This window comes from Cuculus canorus, chromosome 12 (genome assembly GCF_017976375.1).
Source record: "Cuculus canorus isolate bCucCan1 chromosome 12, bCucCan1.pri, whole genome shotgun sequence".
NCBI classification, from domain to species: domain Eukaryota; kingdom Metazoa; phylum Chordata; class Aves; order Cuculiformes; family Cuculidae; genus Cuculus; species Cuculus canorus.
Window position 1 is genome coordinate 15,260,240 of NC_071412.1, and position 17,365 is coordinate 15,277,604.

General features: G+C 45.2%; 2 protein-coding genes across 4 annotated transcripts in view; one reads left to right on the forward strand and one right to left on the reverse strand.

The window, feature by feature from the left end:
- PIAS1 (protein inhibitor of activated STAT 1) overlaps positions 1-7,552 on the forward strand; it is a 68,450-nt gene extending 60,898 nt beyond the window's left edge. Inside the window, exons 12-14 of one of the 2 annotated variants that reach the window (XM_054077846.1) lie at positions 1,058-1,200; positions 1,539-1,576; positions 3,500-7,552. In XM_054077846.1, coding sequence (XP_053933821.1) covers positions 1,058-1,200; positions 1,539-1,576; positions 3,500-3,796 — 478 coding nt within the window. In that variant the 3' untranslated portion in view covers positions 3,797-7,552. The remainder of the gene's footprint in view (positions 1-1,057; positions 1,201-1,538; positions 1,577-3,499) is intronic. The other variant, XM_054077847.1, reaches the window with a different exon arrangement.
- A 2,966-nt stretch (positions 7,553-10,518) lies between these two features.
- CALML4 (calmodulin like 4) lies at positions 10,519-17,365 on the reverse strand. 2 transcript variants are annotated; one of them, XM_054077684.1, is made up of 5 exons: positions 17,163-17,365; positions 17,023-17,053; positions 15,497-15,637; positions 14,301-14,489; positions 10,552-10,935 (listed from the first exon to the last, which is right to left on the reverse strand). In XM_054077684.1, the coding sequence occupies exons 1-5, from the start codon at positions 17,163-17,165 to the stop codon at positions 10,838-10,840; spliced, it is 462 nt and encodes a 153-aa protein (XP_053933659.1). In that variant the 5' UTR covers positions 17,166-17,365; the 3' UTR covers positions 10,552-10,837. The 2 variants fall into 2 exon arrangements, with proteins under 2 accessions (XP_053933660.1, XP_053933659.1); XM_054077685.1 differs by lacking the exon at positions 15,497-15,637 and having other exon boundaries at positions 10,519-10,935.

The window sequence follows — 17,365 nt, forward strand, 5'->3', positions numbered from 1 at the left end:
AAGGCCTGAAAAGTCTGGAATAACAACTTTCAGGGTGTAACACAACACAGTTTTTAAATTGTATTTATACTTACACTTGTGAAAACGAGCATAAAATTGTGTGAAAGGTTGTGGCTTAGAAGTATGTGCTTTGCAGAACTGGGATTGGTTTTCTTCCATAGGAAAATAGGGAAGCAGCAAGTACGGAGAGCAAGAGCAATGAGAAACATGGGTGTAGTATGAGAAGTGTGTGGGTTTTGCTGATGATTACTGCCAGTAGCGTAGTAATAAAGAATGTCAGAATAACCTGATTGCACCTATGTGGCCGAACTGTTAATAGCACCCTGTTCACATAAACATGTAGGATGAAAACTGAAGCTAAACCAAGAGATCCTATTGTCGAGCTGGTTGCTACTCCAGTGATGTAAATGACTCAATGATCACTTAAATTTCCTCAAGACTTTTTTTGCTGTCTTCCATTGCTAATTGCCTTGTATCTGTTGTGTTGTCATGCAGACTTGTACATTTTTTTTTGGGAGGGGCAGGGGAGTGTGGGTTCAGTGTACCTTTAGGATTGTCTTGTACTAGTTTAGGGGTATTTGTAGCAGAGATTCCAGTACCATTTGCAATGAGTTATCAGTTTCTACTGTTTGAGACTGAGCTTTGCATTTACTCTTGCTAGGCTTCAGCTGTTTGGGCTGCAGTCTGTTTGTACTGAAGTAACTTCTGTGCTAAAATGTCACTGTGAGAATAAAACTAGGAGAACATGTGATGCTTACGCCTTTTCCCCTGATCCGCACCCTTTCCAGTCCTTTTAAGATTCATTGAGGTAGCATCTTCATAGAACCATAGAATAGCTTGGTTTGGAAAGGACCTTAAAGATCATCTTGGTGCTTTGTAGTGAAGATTTGAAATGTAGTTGGGGAGTTGTTGTTATGACCCTGTCGCAAAGTTCATGATACATATTGAGAGGGTGACTTTGTGTTACATTTGAAGAATAGGAATACCCTACTCTGGACAGCAGTAGAAATCATCAAGACTGTATTTTACGCTTGTAACAAGCCTTTGTTTCTTCCAGCATCTTAAATTTACCGCATCAAGCATCTCCTGTGTCAAGAACACCAAGCCTTCCTGCTGTTGACACCAGCTACATCAATACATCACTTATCCAAGACTACAGGCATCCGTTCCACATGACACCTATGCCTTATGACTTGCAAGGTGAGCTTCTGACTGTAGCTGTAAGTACAGCTCTCTGAGCAGTAACAACTGCTGTAAAAGGATTTTAAACATGCATTGTTTGATAATCCAGTAGTACAAAATATTATTTTGCATCCACAAAGGTTGAGATGGCATTTAGAAAAAGAAAAAAAAATATTTAGGTTAATATCTTAAGGTGTCAAAAGGGTGACGTGTTGCAAGATCTGGTAGTGAAGAGACTCTGAAGTGTCATCGATACTGTGCTGGTTTTATTTCAAGATTAACGATGTGAATATGGAGAGGTGCTTGTTTGTTTTGAGAAGCTTGATTTTTTTTTTTTTTTCTTTGACTCTTTACAGGTTTAGATTTCTTCCCTTTCCTGTCGGGAGACAATCAGGTAAGTGAAGGAAAATCAAGTTGTATGGCAGGTACTTTTTTCTGATAAGGACTTGGATGTATAGACGGGGAAGGAAGAGATGTCTGATGTAGGTGTAAATGCAGGCAGGCTGCTACTTTATTTTATACACATAGAAACCATGACCAAACATGAGCGTTGTCTAAATACCAGTGTAGGATGAGGCAAAACAAAAGAGAAACATTTCAGTTCCCAAGGGTTAAGCTCAGTCAGGCACTGTTGTATTGTGAAACGGCTCTCAGCCATGGCTGAGGGTCCATCAGACACCTTTATTTTTCAGACCTGAGATCTTTTACATAATTCAGAGGTAGAGGCAGCTCTCTGTTTTTTCTGACGCTGTGTGCCTGTTCATGCCACGTTTGCCACCTTCTCTGTAAGTGCTTATTGAAATGAGCTGGGTTGGTGTTGGTGCTTCTGGCTTTGGGAGCTAAGGAGGTCATTTTCAAAAGGAAGGTGGGTTGGCAAGTCCTCTCACTTGATTGTTTTTCCTCCTGTGCCTCTGAGAGAAGAAGGGAGCAGAGGTGGCTCAACTGCTCTCTGTCCCTTTGTGGCTATTTTGCTATCTCAAGTAGAAGAATTGTAGAGGGATACTTTCATATCATAATTAAGACCAGAGCCTGCACTGTAGAATTTGGATTCGGAACAGCTCTCTTGATATTCAGTAAAGCATAGATATGATAATTATTGTGAAACAAGTAGCACGGAAGTCTGATGCTGCACTGGTACGGCATAATTATACCCGTGCATAAATTTCAGGGAGCAAGGCTGAATAGCCTGCATGGATGTTTCATCGTAGTAGAAAGAAATAGCAAGAGAGAGGGATTTTATTTAAAATTTACTCCCACCTGGAGTCCTGTGCCCAGTTCCGGAATCCCCAGTGTAAGAAGGATATGGAGCTGTTGGAACAGGTCCAGAGGAGGCCACGAGGATGATCAGAGGGCTGGAGCACCTGTGCTGTGAAGACAGGCTGAGATAGTTGGACTTGTTCAGTATGGAGAAGGGAGGGCTCCAGGGACACCTTAGAGTGGCCTTGCAGTACCTGAAGGGGCTACAGGAAAGCAGGAGAGGGACTGTTTACAGCATCCTGGAGTGATAGGACAAGGGGGAATGGCTTTAATTTGGAAGGAGGAAGATTTAGATTATACGTTAGGAAGAAATTCTTCACAGTGAGGGTGGAGAGGCCCTGGCCTGGGTTGCCCAGAGAAGTGGTGGCTGCCTCATCCCTGGAAGTGTTCGAGGCCAGGTTGGATGAGGCTTTGAGCAGCCTGGTCCAGTGGGAGGTGTCCCTGCCCATAGCAGGGGGAGTTAGAACTGAATGGGCTTTGAGGTCCCTTCCAATCCAAACCATTCTGTGAAAATCTGATTCTTGATGGCTAAAGATCTTGCCCTTTGGGTGGTGACTATCAGAGTATGACTTGGGACAGCCCTTGCTGCAATCTGATGGGATGAAGTGTGCTATTTCTGAATGCATTTTTCCCAGACTTGCGCTTTCCTCTGCCAGCGGTGAGTAGCACCCAACTTGCTCAGCTGTACTTGGTCTCTGATTTCAGAGCAGATGAGAGGGGTGGCAAAATGTTTCTTTGAATTTTGGGGAATTTTTCCACCAAGGCATTTTTTGAAGAGATATAAGAGTGCTGCCTCTTACCATTCCTTACTGGTTTGGGTGTCTTGCAGTACTGTTACCTTTCTAGTGTTTAATCTTACTTGTATTTCCAGTTCTTTTGGCTTCAGAAATGAAGGGTCGAGAGGTGAAAGTTCAGTGCAGTGGTCCACCTACCTGATAGAAAGGTTGGATAGACGAGCTGCTGTGAAATCCAGGTGTCAGAGCTTTAGCTTACAAATACCTTCTGAATCAAACCTATGGTGACTGCAATGTAACTTGAAAATGTTGTTTTTCCCCCCCAGCATTACAACACATCCCTTCTTGCCGCTGCAGCTGCGGCAGTTTCCGCATCAGATGATCAAGAACTCTTACACTCTCGTTTTTTCCCATACACTTCATCTCAGATGTTTCTCGATCAGCTGAATGCAGGAGGAAGCAGTTCTCTGCCAGCCACAAATGGTAGCAATAGTGGCAGTAACAGCAGTCTTGTTTCCTCCAACAGCCTGCGAGAGAATCATGGTCATCCAGTAGCAAGTAGGAGCAGCACGGACACGGCGTCTATCTTTGGTATCATACCAGACATTATTTCATTGGACTGATTTTTGGAGAAAACGAACTCGTCAAAGGAAATCTTTGTGCTTGGTTTTACTTTATGTTAGAAACATAGACAAGTTTTTTTTCCTTTTTTAGGGAAAAAAATTTATGTGTACAGAGAACAAAAGTATATTTTCAGTTTTACTTTTGTATATAAACCTAAGATGGCTTCACTGGTAAAAATAAGAAAAAAAAACACAAAACAAAAAAATTTAAGAAAAACAAGGAGCTTCAGTTCATTTTTATGGATGCTGAAGATTTTACACCTGTGCATTTGTCATGTGAGTTACTTTTTTTTTTTCCCATAGTTTGGACACAAATGGCATTATTTTCTTCACAGTAACATAAGCAGAAAAGGAGCTGAACTTTTGAAGTTCATACTTGTGAGAGGAGTTTTTCTCCTCTTGAAGTTATTTACCTTCGGTGGAATGTAATTCCCCCATCCCATATTTAGTGCAGATTTTATTGTGCTTGAAGCGGATTAAACCCTACCCCCAGCATCCCCTCTTTTTGCAGGACATAGCCTTTCAGGAGTGGGTTTGTTTTTTGGGTGTTTTTATTGTCATTTCTGGTTCGACGTGATCCTCTATTTTGTTTAATTCCATGCTTTCATTAAGCATGTTGCAGGCTCATTAGTGCACCAATTATTCTTGAGGGCCAGACTCAATAAAATCTCAGGCTGAGGATTTACTTGGCTGTGCTTATGTGGGACGAGACAGAGAATTTTTATAGAATCTAGCCCCAAATTAAGGCATTGACCCATTGGACTGTGGGGTTTTGTTTCTAAGAACTTACTAGTAAATCCTTTTAAAGCAGCATAAGATCCTAATCAGCAAAATATTAAGCATGTGTCAGTTTTAACTTTGTGGAACTGCTTGTGCTTTGAAGTTAGCCATGCGTGTATAAACGGCCTGTTGAATTGAGGCCTGTCTTGTTCCGTCTGGAGAAACCTTTTTGTCGCTGCCGTAGATCAAATTCCTGCTTAGAAGTGAACTTGTCAACAAAAAGGAAGCAAATACAAATACCAACACACTATTGCATGGTTTGTGCAGCTGATAACGGCCTTGGTACGCTGTCTTCTGAGTTTACCTTCATCAAAATGAATATTAAATGTTCAGCGTGAGTCTCTTAAACCAAAAACCAACCCGATAAAAAAGCCCCACCCTGGAGCCCAGTGCTCAAATGTGTTGCTACCTATTGAAGTCTGTTAGGGTAGTGGGTTGCAAAATTCAGTTTTCTCTTTTTGGCCTTGTAGTTATTTTAGTTTCCCTGATTTCTCTGTCCGCTTCTGTTGAACTTTGAGCCATACGGACTTCCTGGTTTCTTTTCTCTCTTATTTAAGTTGTGCATGACATAGGAAATCCTTTTTTTTAGAACTGGTAGGTCATTTGGGCTGATCTGTTCTTATTAAAGAGTGAAATTGTAAATAGCTGGAATGCAGTTTTTCAGGAGATTCTTTAAAGTAAGAGAAGGGAGAGGGAAAGAAGCAATTCTCTTGTGTCCCAAAGTCCACATCAGAGAGAGTAAATAGTTCCTCTGGTGTGAAAAATATTTTTATAACTGGTTGAAAGTGCAGGTGACAAGTTTATCAGGAAAGAGAGGTAAGGAATACTAAAATTAGCAGATTCTTGTCTTAGTTCTTAATGTCCAAACCTGTTGATTGCAGCTGGTTGCTTTGAGCATTGACAAGGGCCACCTTTTGCCTATGACGTTGTCTCAAAATCTTGCATTGATTAAAAAAGAAAAAAAAAGGAAAAAAAAGCAAAAAACGTAAAAAAAATCTTTAATCCAAGTAGCATTAGGTATTGCTGTATGATCAGTCGTATGGTTATTTGAAAGGTTCACATTATGTGGCATCAAAATTGTTTTTAGTGTTTTTACAGCATCCCTCTGCCACTAAATAGTTGACTTGAATTTTGAAAGCAAATGTTCGTGTTTATATGTATATGTGTGTGTATATATGTATTTATAGATCCGTGTGTGTGAGTTCAAAGTGAGTTAAATAGTTTTTCCCATGCATGTGTATTTCATACATATCTGGCTGATATATATATATTTCACCATACACCAATTTTATAATTTATTAAATGTCAGTTAAAAAAAAAATAAAAGGATAGAAAATGGGAAATACTTATTTTTTAAGCTCAGTCTGATTTTGAAGTGATTAAACCTACATTAGGAATATATCTCATACATTTTAGTCATGAATACTAACCTGGTAACTTCAGAGCATATGCTTTGCTGTAATACCGTTTGTAAATCCGGAGTATGACTGCTGTCGGTGTAACTGAGAGCACGCGCGTCCCCAGCTTCCGAAACACCTCCGCGAAAGTCGGGAGAGCTTGTGGCTGTTTTACTGATGATTGTGGCAATGTTTCCATGGACTGTATTGTTAACGATGACCTGGAGAGCAGCTTTATGTCACTTTTGACAATGGTATTAAAATCTTGTTAATTCACATATAAAATTAAACGTGGCAAGCGTGTGGTCGCACCGAATCCGGCATCTCTGTGCCTGTGTTAGCTTTTGAAAGTAAGGTCAGCCGCAGACATCTTCCATTTCAGTCTGAGGGGAAGGAAGGCTGTTCAGTTCACCGTTGTAGTTTTCTAACCTCGTTGCTCTACAAAGAAGGGATGGAACTGTTCTGGAGTCCTCCTTTGTGGTATGAGTCCCATATGCTTTGTGAGTATTCCTGTTTCATGCTACAGTGTTCTTTATAGTTGATAATTCTCTGTGCCTCTGACCACAGTTAACATTGCTTGGTAGAAGTCTCAGTCTGAGTTCTTGACAAGTTCCCTGCAGACGTTGCTCCAGACCTCGGTCTCCGTTGGTTTGCATGTTACCAGAGATGCAGTGAAGCAGCCTGGGGGCTGCAGTGCTGCTCCCTTTGCTGCCCGTTGCACGGTTGCTGCCATCCTTAGGCTGGTGGTTTCTTGTCCTCAAGTTCTTCCACTGGAGAAGCGGGCTGTGCGCACACGTGTGCGTGTGTGTCCATGTTACGCGCAGTGCTATGTGTGTATATACCTACACACAAATACAGCTACGTAGAAGTTCCAACAGCAGGGTGGAAGTGGCTTTGAATCGCTCTTAAGGGCATTACTGCTACACCTTTAGAAGATGAAAACCACGCTAAACTCTAACCTATGCCGTGCGTTAAAAACTGTGTAGCACTTCCATAGCATAGACGTGACAGCAGATCCGGGTGTGCCCCTTCGTCTCCTCAGCAAGGATTCAATACACCCTTCAAGGATGGGATGACTGCTAGATTGTCACTGGACTCTCGGACCTGCCTCCCAACGCAGAGCTAAGGACTGTGAGGAGAACGTTTGGATAACGAATTCTTTGGTGCAGTTTAACATTTCAGGGTTTTAAGCACATTTTTAATAGAAAGGATTTTGTTTTGTCAGTGTAACTGTTTTTTCTTTTCCTTTTTTTTTAACAGAGCTTAGATTTCTAACAAGGGAAAATTGCTGGTGGTCCCCGAAAGTGCTGCTGTTAATTGTTTTAATTAACAAAGGGAAAAAAAATGTATATAAGCAGAATATTAAAAATACCATTAATTCCATGAATTTATATCTGTCATTCATTGCCTTAAAACTTTCTCTTTGTTTCCATACGGCATGCCAAAACAGTAAATGGCTTTTAAAAATGTATAGTAGACCAATGTCAGTTTGTATAAAAGTACCGAGTGAAAATATTTATTATATGCATTGGAAAAAAAAATTGTTTACCTATTGAATGTTACCTGTTTATGTAGAAATCTTTAGATGTAATAAAAAGCATTCAGTTACGTTGTGTTTCCTGGAGAAAAAGGAGGGGAGGAGGGTGTTTTCTATGAACTAAGGGTTGCAGAGGTCCCTTTTGAACAGGAATGCTTGGCTTCTCAATTTTTTTTTGTGGCATGGAGTGTCGCACCCTTCTCTCTCCCAGCTCTTAACAATGCTGCTTTGTTTTGTGAGTGTGTGAAATGCGGTTCCTTTTTGCTGGCTTGTCTCTGGGCAATGTTTACCCACCCGGAGTGGGGTGAGTAGTCACCGCCTGTTATGATACAGATGCATTCTGGAGTAATCCAAAGCGATTTTGAGCTGATCAATCCCCATGACATACAAGCTTTTGTATTGTCTGCAGCTGAAAAGGTTTGTTAATCAACTGTTCTGGTCAACAGGGAAGAACTAAGCTGTGTATTGGATCATTTGTAATTTGGCTATTGATGCATATTGGAAACATGCTTCGAAGTGAACTCCTTGTTTCATAAGCTAATTTACGCTCACGCGCTCCATCGCCTCCATCACTGGTACTTCTGTAGCAAAGGTCTGGAACAGCTGCAGTGGGCAGAGACGGAACTCCACGCTGTGGGCAGACCTCCAAACGGCACCAGTGCACCAAGGCTCAGCCTCGAGGTAGGTGGGTTTTGTCTATACTGTGAACAGTGGTAATAGGCTTGCAAGGGTAATTGTGTCTTTTGCTGTTATTTACAACCTGTTCTTGGTTTTTTTTCTGGTGAATCCTGTCTCTCTTTCACTGTGTATTGTTTTTCTGGAGTGTTGAGCTGCGTGTAACTCTCATTTTCAGAGAAACAAGGGTTTTTTGGTTTGTTTTCCATTTGAAGAGAAGGAAGAGCTGCTATAAGAACTGAGAGATGTGCATTGTATTCCATGAGAATAATTGCTGCCTTACCCTTGTGGAGACACTTTAGGATTTGCTTGTACTTTTTTTTTCAGTTTCTGACCAGGTTTTGGCTCTTTACAGTCCTGGTTGATTCCAAGTGCTGCAGCGATGGTGGTAGCCTTCGTCTGTGGTGTTTGAGCTATGCTGAGTGCCTCAGTAGGGGATAAATGAATCCCCAACATAAGAAAGATACGGAACAGTTGGAGCAGGTCACAAAGGAGGCCGTAAACATCATCCAAGGCCTGGAGCACCTCTGCTGTGAGGACAAGCTGAAAGAGTTTGGGTTGTTCAGCCTGGAGAAGAGAAGGCTCTGGAGAGACCTTAGAGCAGCTTCCAGTGCTGAAAGGGGCTCCAGGAAACCTGGGGAGGGACTTTTCACGAGGGCCTGGAGTGACAGGATGAGGGGGAATGGCTTTAAATTGGAAGGGGAAAGATTTAGAATAGATATTAGGAAGAAGTTCTTCACACTGAGGGTGGGGAGGCCCTGGCCCAGGTTGTCCAGAGCAGCGGTGGATGCCCCACTGGAGGTGTTCAAGGCCAGGCTGCATGGGGCTTTGAGCAACCTGATCCAGTGGGAGGTGTCCCTGCCTGTGGCAGGGGAGTGGAAATGGATGGGCTTTAAAGTCCCTTCCAACCTAAACCGTTCTATGATTCTATGAAATGCATTGTGTCTGCTGTGGCTGTAATGTAATTGCCAATTATTTCACAGACAGAGGAAAATGCGAGTTGTTTGCTTCAGTGATAGATTCAGCAGCTGTGGCAGATCCAGCTGGAGCGTGTGCTCTTCCAGTGTACTTCCCAGGCTTCTGCGTGTGCTGTGACTGTGCAGAGATGGTCTCTGCAAATTTCTGATCAATTCCAGAGAGATTCTGCTGTACATTGTCCTAAATTCCACAGCAGCCTGAGGACCTTAGCTAAGGCTGCCCAGATACCAATGGAGTAAGACTAGTAACAACTACTGTAGGTCACACTAGTTTTAATGGTCTAAAGGCAAGAGAGATGGGGTGTTTTTTTCATGTTGTAGAGAAGCTGCATTTTCCTGGTCCCTGTTGTTCCCTGCCAGGCTGTCTCTAGGAGTGTGTTCTGGGCAGTCAGCCCAGAGCTTGGTGACAGATCTATTTACCCAGCATAGCGTTTTCAGCGCGCTGCCTCAGAATGCAGGGGCAGCGTAACTGCACAGAGGCTTGACGTGGCAAGATACTGTGTCTTAATAAATAATGTGAGAGAAGTACAGCACCGCAGAGCTCTTGTTGTGCTGGAGGAGCGAAAGATGAGGAAGAATGGGGCAGTGATCATGGGCTGTTGCGGTGCTTTGAGGTTGGGAGCACCTCAGCACTGGGGGAGCTGGAGGGTTGCCGGCTGCCTGCCTTTTGTTGCATGGAAGCAGCAAATAGTTATGAGTGTTGCTGACTTATTGTAAGAGTCACCATGAGACTCTATCAGCAGCACTGAGCCAGCGGTGGCCCAAGTGGCCAAGGTGGCCAATAGCGTTCTGCCCTGTATCAGAAACAGCGTGGCCAGTGGGAGCAGGGAGGTGATTGTGCCCTTGTACTTGGCACTGGTGAGGCTGCACCTCAAATCCTGTGTCCAGTTTTGGGCCCTTCACTACAAGAAGGACATTGAGGGGCTGGAGTGCATCCAGAGAAGGGGAACAGAGCTGGGGAAGGGGCTGGAGCACAAGCCTTATGAGGAGTGGTGGAGGGAACGGGGCTGTTTAGCCTGGAGAACAGGAGGCTGAGGGGAGACCTCATCACTGTCTACAACTGCCTGACAGAAGGTTGTAGCAAGGTGGGTGCTGGTCTCCTCTCCCAAGTGACAGGTGATAGGGCGAGAGGAAATGGCCTCAAGCTGCGCCAGGGGAGGTTCAGATTAGCCATCACGAAAAATTTCTTCACTGCAAGGGCTCTGAGGCACTGTCAGAGGCTGCCCAGGGAGGTGGTGGAGTCCCCATCCCTGGACGGGTTTAAAAGCTGAGTAGACGAGGTGCTCAGGGATCTGGTTTAGTAGTGAACTGGTACAGTTGGACTCGATGATCTCAAAGGTCTTTTCCAACCAAGTGATTGTATGATTCTATGATTAATACCACGATCTATAGACTTAAATGCAATTTTAAAATAAGAGCTGCTTTTTTTTTAAAGCGTGACACGCATTACACAAGGGAATGTTACGTTCAGTTTATTTGAATAACAGAGCTCACATTTTGTGACAGCATTTCTCCAGAAATGGGATGGAAGCCCGTGTCAGTGTAAGCACTGTCATGAAGGCAAAATAAGGATTTTTAAAGGCAAATTATGATTCCCAAGTCCAAGTAGGAAATAGGAAAAATTGAAGTCAAAAAAGCTTCAGGTCCTGCTCTTATCAGTCTCTTGGTTTGAATTTTAGTAATCGGCTGTAGGAAGACAAATGACACGGACAAATTCTTCATATTTTATTGTTCCGTTTGGTCCAACTTTAGCTTCTTTTAGCATTTCATCCACTGAAAGAAAGAATAAAAGAAAAAGACAAGTTTGAGTGGCTTATATTAGGGTTGTTGTGATCTGTAAAAGAAGAGCAATGCAGGATTTGACTATTCAGACCATTTTTGTTAGGAGTAATGACTTTGTTATCAGTTGGAGGTGCCATACAAGTTATAGCTTTAAACCAATTCAGTTAGCACTTGTGGTTTCCATGTTCAGTTTTCTGTAGCAGAGGTGTCTGTTTCCAAGTTCTGCATGGAAAAATATTCACAGAGTCCAAATCTGCTTTTACTTGCTCTTGGTAGGAGCACCTTATTTGGCACAAATAGCAAACCTGTCCCTATTCAATGTAGACAAAACTAAGTGCTTGTAGAGATTACGTGCCCAGCTTTAAGCAGATTATGTGATGCTTGTTAAGATCTGCAGCCTTTCTTGTGTGAAAGCGAAGAAAACCTCAGCTGGGGCTCTAAGGCTCTTGCCGAAAACACTCCTAAAGAAATGGTAACCATGCAGGTGGCACCTGGCAGTAGCAATGCTTTTCATTCCAGCTTTGGGAATGCTTTGCAGTGGCAGCAGTTAACTTAAATGCTCTCTTCTCTACAGACTAAACAATTAAAGGGTATTTTTCTGTTAAATAATGTCAGCAAAATAGAAGTATGTAAGGAATGACACATAAAAAAGCAATGTTAGATGTTGCTGAATGAAGCTGCTTCTGGGAATTGATGCCATCTTCCTTCCGCTGATAGGAGAGAATGTAAATTCTCTAAAGAGAATCCCAGCAGCTTGTACTGGGTAACATTTAGGGCAGCAGCTTCCATTGATAAGGTAACTAACATAGTCCAGAAGAGGTTTTTGCTCGCGTGCTTGCTGATGTTGAGGGGCAGGTGTACCGGTTTCCCCAGTGTGTTGCCATTTTCCTTTGGGCCAGCAGCGCATGGATCGTGGCTGGATGCGGGGCAGAGGATGGGGCCAGCACTGTGTTGGAGAGGAAGCTCCTGGGTTGTGAACCTGCATTTATCATGTGATGTTTCATTAGTGGGACATGTTCTAGGATCTTAGAGCCTGTTGATAGACTGTTGAAACAGCCTATGGATTGTACGTGGCCATGTGCTAATCAGGAGTTGTCTGTTATCTTGTGCTGGCCGGTGTGGCTGGAGGCAGCTGGATGAGGCAGTGCTCGAGTGCTTTGCCCCTCTGCCGTGGCTGAGGGCAGGTAGGCAAAGACTGGGATGCATTTCTGCTCCTGAGACACTTGGCTGTGGTTACGGAACGGCTGCTCAGGCTGAACGAGCTGCGGTTGTTTAAATAAGACTCAGAGAACTCTTACTGGAGCGCAGAAGAACAGCTTTGCAGGTGCCAGTTGTGAAATCCAGCGGGAGGTCATTGAGAGGGGAGAGCTTTAGGGGAAAAGCTGTTTTACTGTAAATAGGTGTGGAAGGGCTGTGTGGAGCTGTTTTCCCTCTCTGCTGGTCATGTGGAACAGGATGAGGTACTGTTTTCCCCTCTTTGCAGACAGATATTGGTGTATGTCGAGGGAAGCGCAGCCCCTGTAGAGCTGCTGCCGGGAGCACGGGGCGAATCTGGGGCTGTTGGGAGAGTGCGGTCACTGTAAGGGAGGCAGCAGTTCTGGCTTTCCAGAAGATCGAATCCTCCTTTCAAAAACAATACCCTGAAGCTAATAAAGTGCTTCTAAGGACATCAATTCAAAAAAGAATTAATTCTTGCCAGAACATTTAAAAATAACACAGAAGAAAAATGTGTTGGTTCTCATTTGGTAAAAGTACTTTAAATTAAATGAAGTGAAGGCTTTCCTGGAGCCACTGTAAATGAAGGTACATGCCAGCAGTTACGGAACATCGCAGATGCTAACGAAATTGGGTCTGTTCCAACATCAAATATTTATGGCAGCTTAGCAAGCTGGGGTGCAACGTGTGAAGCCAAAGAGGGGGTTTCTTCTTGAGAAGAAGCATCGCTTCCTACATTATGATCTGTAATGCCTTGTGCCAAGTTGTGAGTAGATGTGCAGTTTGTGCACCGAAGCAATGGGAAATCCCTCTGCGCTGCCCGAATCTTCTTTATGTAACAGCAGTTCTTGCTAGGATGCCTTTAATTAGGATTAATGTCCGCATGTCTTCACTGTTCAGCTCTCGTGATAGGTCTGGAAGTGTTTGCAGATGTAAATAGCTGCATCAGCTATTGTTTATTGCAGTTAAACAATTGAAGACAAGAGAAGCGATGCCTTGTTGGCATTCCCACTTGTGAAGCTGGTCATGGGGACTGAGGGAGCAGCCTTGTTCTGACTGAATTCTGCTTTAACATCAGAAGGGACAGTTCTCTCAGAGATCCTAATAGGGTCTGTACAAACACCATAGACACGGTAAAACTCACTCTTTGCCCATATCAAACTGTTGAGGGTTTTTTCTGCTTGCTTTCTGCCAAAGATGGAGCATTAATGTGTGAGCTCCGGAGCCTGCTCTCTGCCGCAGTGTTGGAGGGGTGAGAGCTGGAGAGAAGCTGCAGGTGAGGTGGTTTGGAGCACAGAGGGGACAGGAGAGCCCATCACTGGGGCTGACGGGTGCGCAGAGCGCTGCGCTGCCTTCCCAGACCCCTCCTGCAGCCCTGGAAAGCTGGAAAAGTGGGGCATACATTGAAAAAGTTTATGTATGTACATAAAATGCCCAGGGCAAACTCAGCTGTCTAAAAGGGTTTGGTCATTTTCAGCTTCCTGGAACTTCCGTCCTATTGTGCCCCTTGAAAGCAAATTTTTGACAAACAGGACAGGTTTGGGGTTTCATTTTTTTTTTTTAAGTATCTGAATTCCAAAGTCCCCCATCTTCCACACTGGGCTGGCCATGTGTCACCGAGCAGCGCTCTTGGGAAGCTGCTGGTGCCTGTGTGCTCCTTCCAGCATCCTCCAGCTGGGGCATGGACACGAGCTTTATAAACACTGTGAAGCTTCTCGGGGTGAGAAGTCATCATCCAGGAAACAACTTGAGAAACAGGAAAAGTCTCTCCATTAATGAGCTGCTGGCTTGCTCTTCTGCAGAGCACGGACTCTGCGTAGCGGTTGTGGTGTGGGTGAGGGGACTTTGCCTAATGGTTTGGGTTGGAAGGGACCTTAAAGCCCATCCAGTCCCACCCCCTGCCATGGGCAGGGACACCTCCCACTGGATCACCTTGCTCAGAGCCCCATCCAACCTGCCTGGACACCTCCAGGGATGGGGCAGCCACCACTGCTCTGGGCACCAGTGCTTTCTCCTGCTGGCACAGGTCCTTCCTGGCTGCCCAGCTGGAAGCGCCCAGCCCCAGATTCAAGTACAGAGAACAATCATGAAGGAAATAAGAAGATGGGGAGTGTTTGATACATTTTTGAATTGTAAAATACCTTCTTCCTCGGAAAGCTTTTCTCCCAGTCTTGTAAGTTTGGCCTTCAGCTCCGAAACGGTGATAACACCGCTCTTCTGCCTGTCAATCATGGACAAGGCTGTGAGGATTTCCTTCTCGGGTTCCTCCTGCTTCATCTGCCTGTACATTATGTTCAGGAACGTGGAGAAATCCAACTCTGTGTTTCTGTCTGGGAAAATAAGAGCAGGAAGGGTTCAGTTTTGTAGTCTAGATCCAGACCCAGGCAGTTTCCCTACCTTGGGCACCTCTTCCCTTTTGCCTGACTCTGGTCTTGGCCAGGGTGGACTTACTCTTGGGGCTTTCTCCTGGCCCAAAATCTCATTTACAGCCTTGCTAGACTTGTGCTCTTTTGCTCTGTATACAGAATGTTTAATCCAACCCACTTTATCTCATAATCCTCCTTTGGTCTTTGTGCTATGCTTTGAATTTATTTATACATAGAATCATGGAATGTTTTGGGTTGGAAGGGAGCTCAAAGCCCATCCAGTTCCAACCCACTGTAATGGACAGAGACACCTCCCACTGGATCAGGTTGCTCCAAGCCCCATCCAGCCTGGCCTTGAACACCTCCAGGGATGGGGCAGCCACCACTGCTCTGGGCAGCCTGGGACAGGGCCTCCCCACCCTCACAGGAAAACATTTCTTCCCAAGATCTCATCTCAATCTCCCCTCTTCCAACTGAAAACCGTTCCCCCTTGTCCTATCCCTGCACTCCCTGATCAAAAGCCCCTCCCCAGCTTTCCTGGAGCCCCTTTCGGTACTGGAAGCTGCTCTAAGGTCTCCCTGGAACCTTCTGGTCTCCAGGTTGAACAACCTCAACTCTCTCAGCCTGTCTATAGATGAATGTCTTTCTGTGCTCTTCTACTTCTGCTGCTTGGACTGGACGGTTCCCAAAGTCTGTAATTGATGTCTACGCCTTCTGATTTCCTGTTTTAATGGTGCTATTTTAATCTGTGTACTGGATTGACTTCATTCACTGTCGAGCACACTGGTCTAGGCTGTGGTGACTGTTCTTGCTGCATTGCCTGGGCTGTTTCACCTTTGAGCGAGTATGATTTACTGGCCTTCAGCAGCCTCCTTGTTTTTGCAGGTCATCTCCTGGCCACAGAAAAGTTGAATTTCCTCAACGGTAATCCAGTGTGTTTCATTCATGTGCTACCGCTGCCCTTTGCTTACCGATCTTGTGCAAGTGCAGGTGTCTCTGCACCTCTCCTGGCGTCGGGCTGGCTCCCAGGCACCGCATCACTGCCATCAGGTCAGAGGCTTTTATCTTGCCTTTTTGTTTCTTGTCATACAGGGAAAAACATTCCTTGAACTCTAATTAAAAACCAAAACTCTCTGTTATGCTGTGCAAGATCCCATTGATCTGCCAGTGACATTTCTCCTCCTGTTGCCCAGTCAGGTGGCCTTGGTAGGGTTCCAGCGGGGATATTGTGTCTGCTTTGGGGTGTCTCCTTTCAAGGAGGAGGATGGGCAGTGGGGGAGGACCCTGGGTGAAGTGCCAAGGGCAATTAAAATCCAGGCTTGTGAACAGCTGAGCTAATTGGGGTCCTTCAGCCTAATGGGGCAAGTCTGAAAGTGGAATCCGGCCTCCAAACATGTAGAATACTCGTTAAAAAGAACTTTATCTGCTTTCATGGGGTGTAGGAGAGGATGCTAAAGGCATGAGCCTTAAGGAGCGGTGGAGGAGGCTGGTTTAGTCGGTGCGGGGTTTGGCATGTGCCCCTGCCACTGCCTGGGATTTAATCAAAGGCAAAAGAACCGATAACGTTGTGTTTGGTTCTGCTGTGGCATCTCCAGTCCTCGCCTCCTCCCTGCTGGCCCTCTCCCCTTCCCCCTCCAACACTGGCTTCGCAGTTTGCAAATAAATAAATAAGGGTTGCAGCTGACCTAGATAAGGCTGCCATCCCTCATCCCCGCTTCCCGCTGTGCTCCTGGCTCTGCTCCTTCTCACACTCAATGCTAATGGGCAAGTTGGGCTGCACAGGGACAGTCCTGCCTGTAGAGAAGCCGGAGAATAAAAAGCAGCCTCTTTTGGTGTGATCACTCTCCTCCCTCCCTCCTCATCCTCTCTGTCTCCAGATGTTATGGCAGGCGTGGGTGCAGAGGGTCCTGTGGGTGCTGTGCTCTCCCCCCGCCCCGGCCGCAATCCTGCAGAGCCGCTGAGCCCGAGGGTGCTGCAGGTTAAGGGATTTGCAATAATGCTCTTATTTCAACCTTCTTCTGCCGTTCTCGTAGCAAACCTCCCTCCTCCCTGAGGCAGGGGTTGCCTTTCCCAGGGAGAGCCCTGGTGCCTCCTGCACCTTCTCCTTCCTCCTCTTCCTCGTGCACCTTCCCTCCCTGCAGGTGAGAAGCCTTGCCAGGCTCACCCCAAACATCTCGTGGTCCTTCCTAGCCCAGCCAGGCTGTGCTTACACGGCTGGGAGGTTGCAGGTCTACTTCTGCCAGTCTCTGCGATCCAGCGTTCGGATCTGCGGGAAGTTTTGGCTCCCTGACCACACCTAGTGGTGTTTTAACAAAATCAGGGAGATTTCTCCTCTTTCAGAGAGAGCTGATCCCTCTTGGGAGCTGGAAGGAGGGTGAGCGAGGCAGCACAAGCCCACACTGAGACCCTTTTGGGAGAAATGCCACTTGCTATAAATTTAAGCTCATCTTTCTAATAATAATAATTAAAAAAAAAATCAGAACAGAACTGTACATACCATTAATTTGATCCTGGGATAGAAATTTTGCCTGTAGCACGAAGGGGGAAGGAGAGAGAGAAGTTAAACAAAAGCAACTTTAAAATCCGGATGGGGCAGCAGGGGCGAGCAGTTTGTACCCACCGAAACGCTTCACTCACCATTATTTTGGGGTCCCTCTTTGTGTTTTACGCCACCCGTTGGGATCTGAGATGTCTACTGCTACTTTTTCTATTTGATTAAGGGCTAAAGTCCGCCAGCCCGGGGTGGAGTGCGGCCGGGCTGTAATAAATACCCCGCTGCTATGGCTACGAGATCTGATCCCTGCTGGGGCTGGATCCTGCTGCCAGCACCGCTCGGGCTC

Bases quoted from the DNA above. Each gene is read 5' to 3' on its own strand.
- CALML4 (XM_054077684.1), bottom strand. The intron at 15,638-17,022 runs GTATGTACAGTT...GTTTTTAATTAG, and splicing joins ATCCCAGGATCAAATTAATG to AGTTCAAGGAATGTTTTTCC. The intron at 10,936-14,300 runs GTATTTTACAAT...TCTTTCTTTCAG, and splicing joins AAAGCTTTCCGAGGAAGAAG to TGGATGAAATGCTAAAAGAA.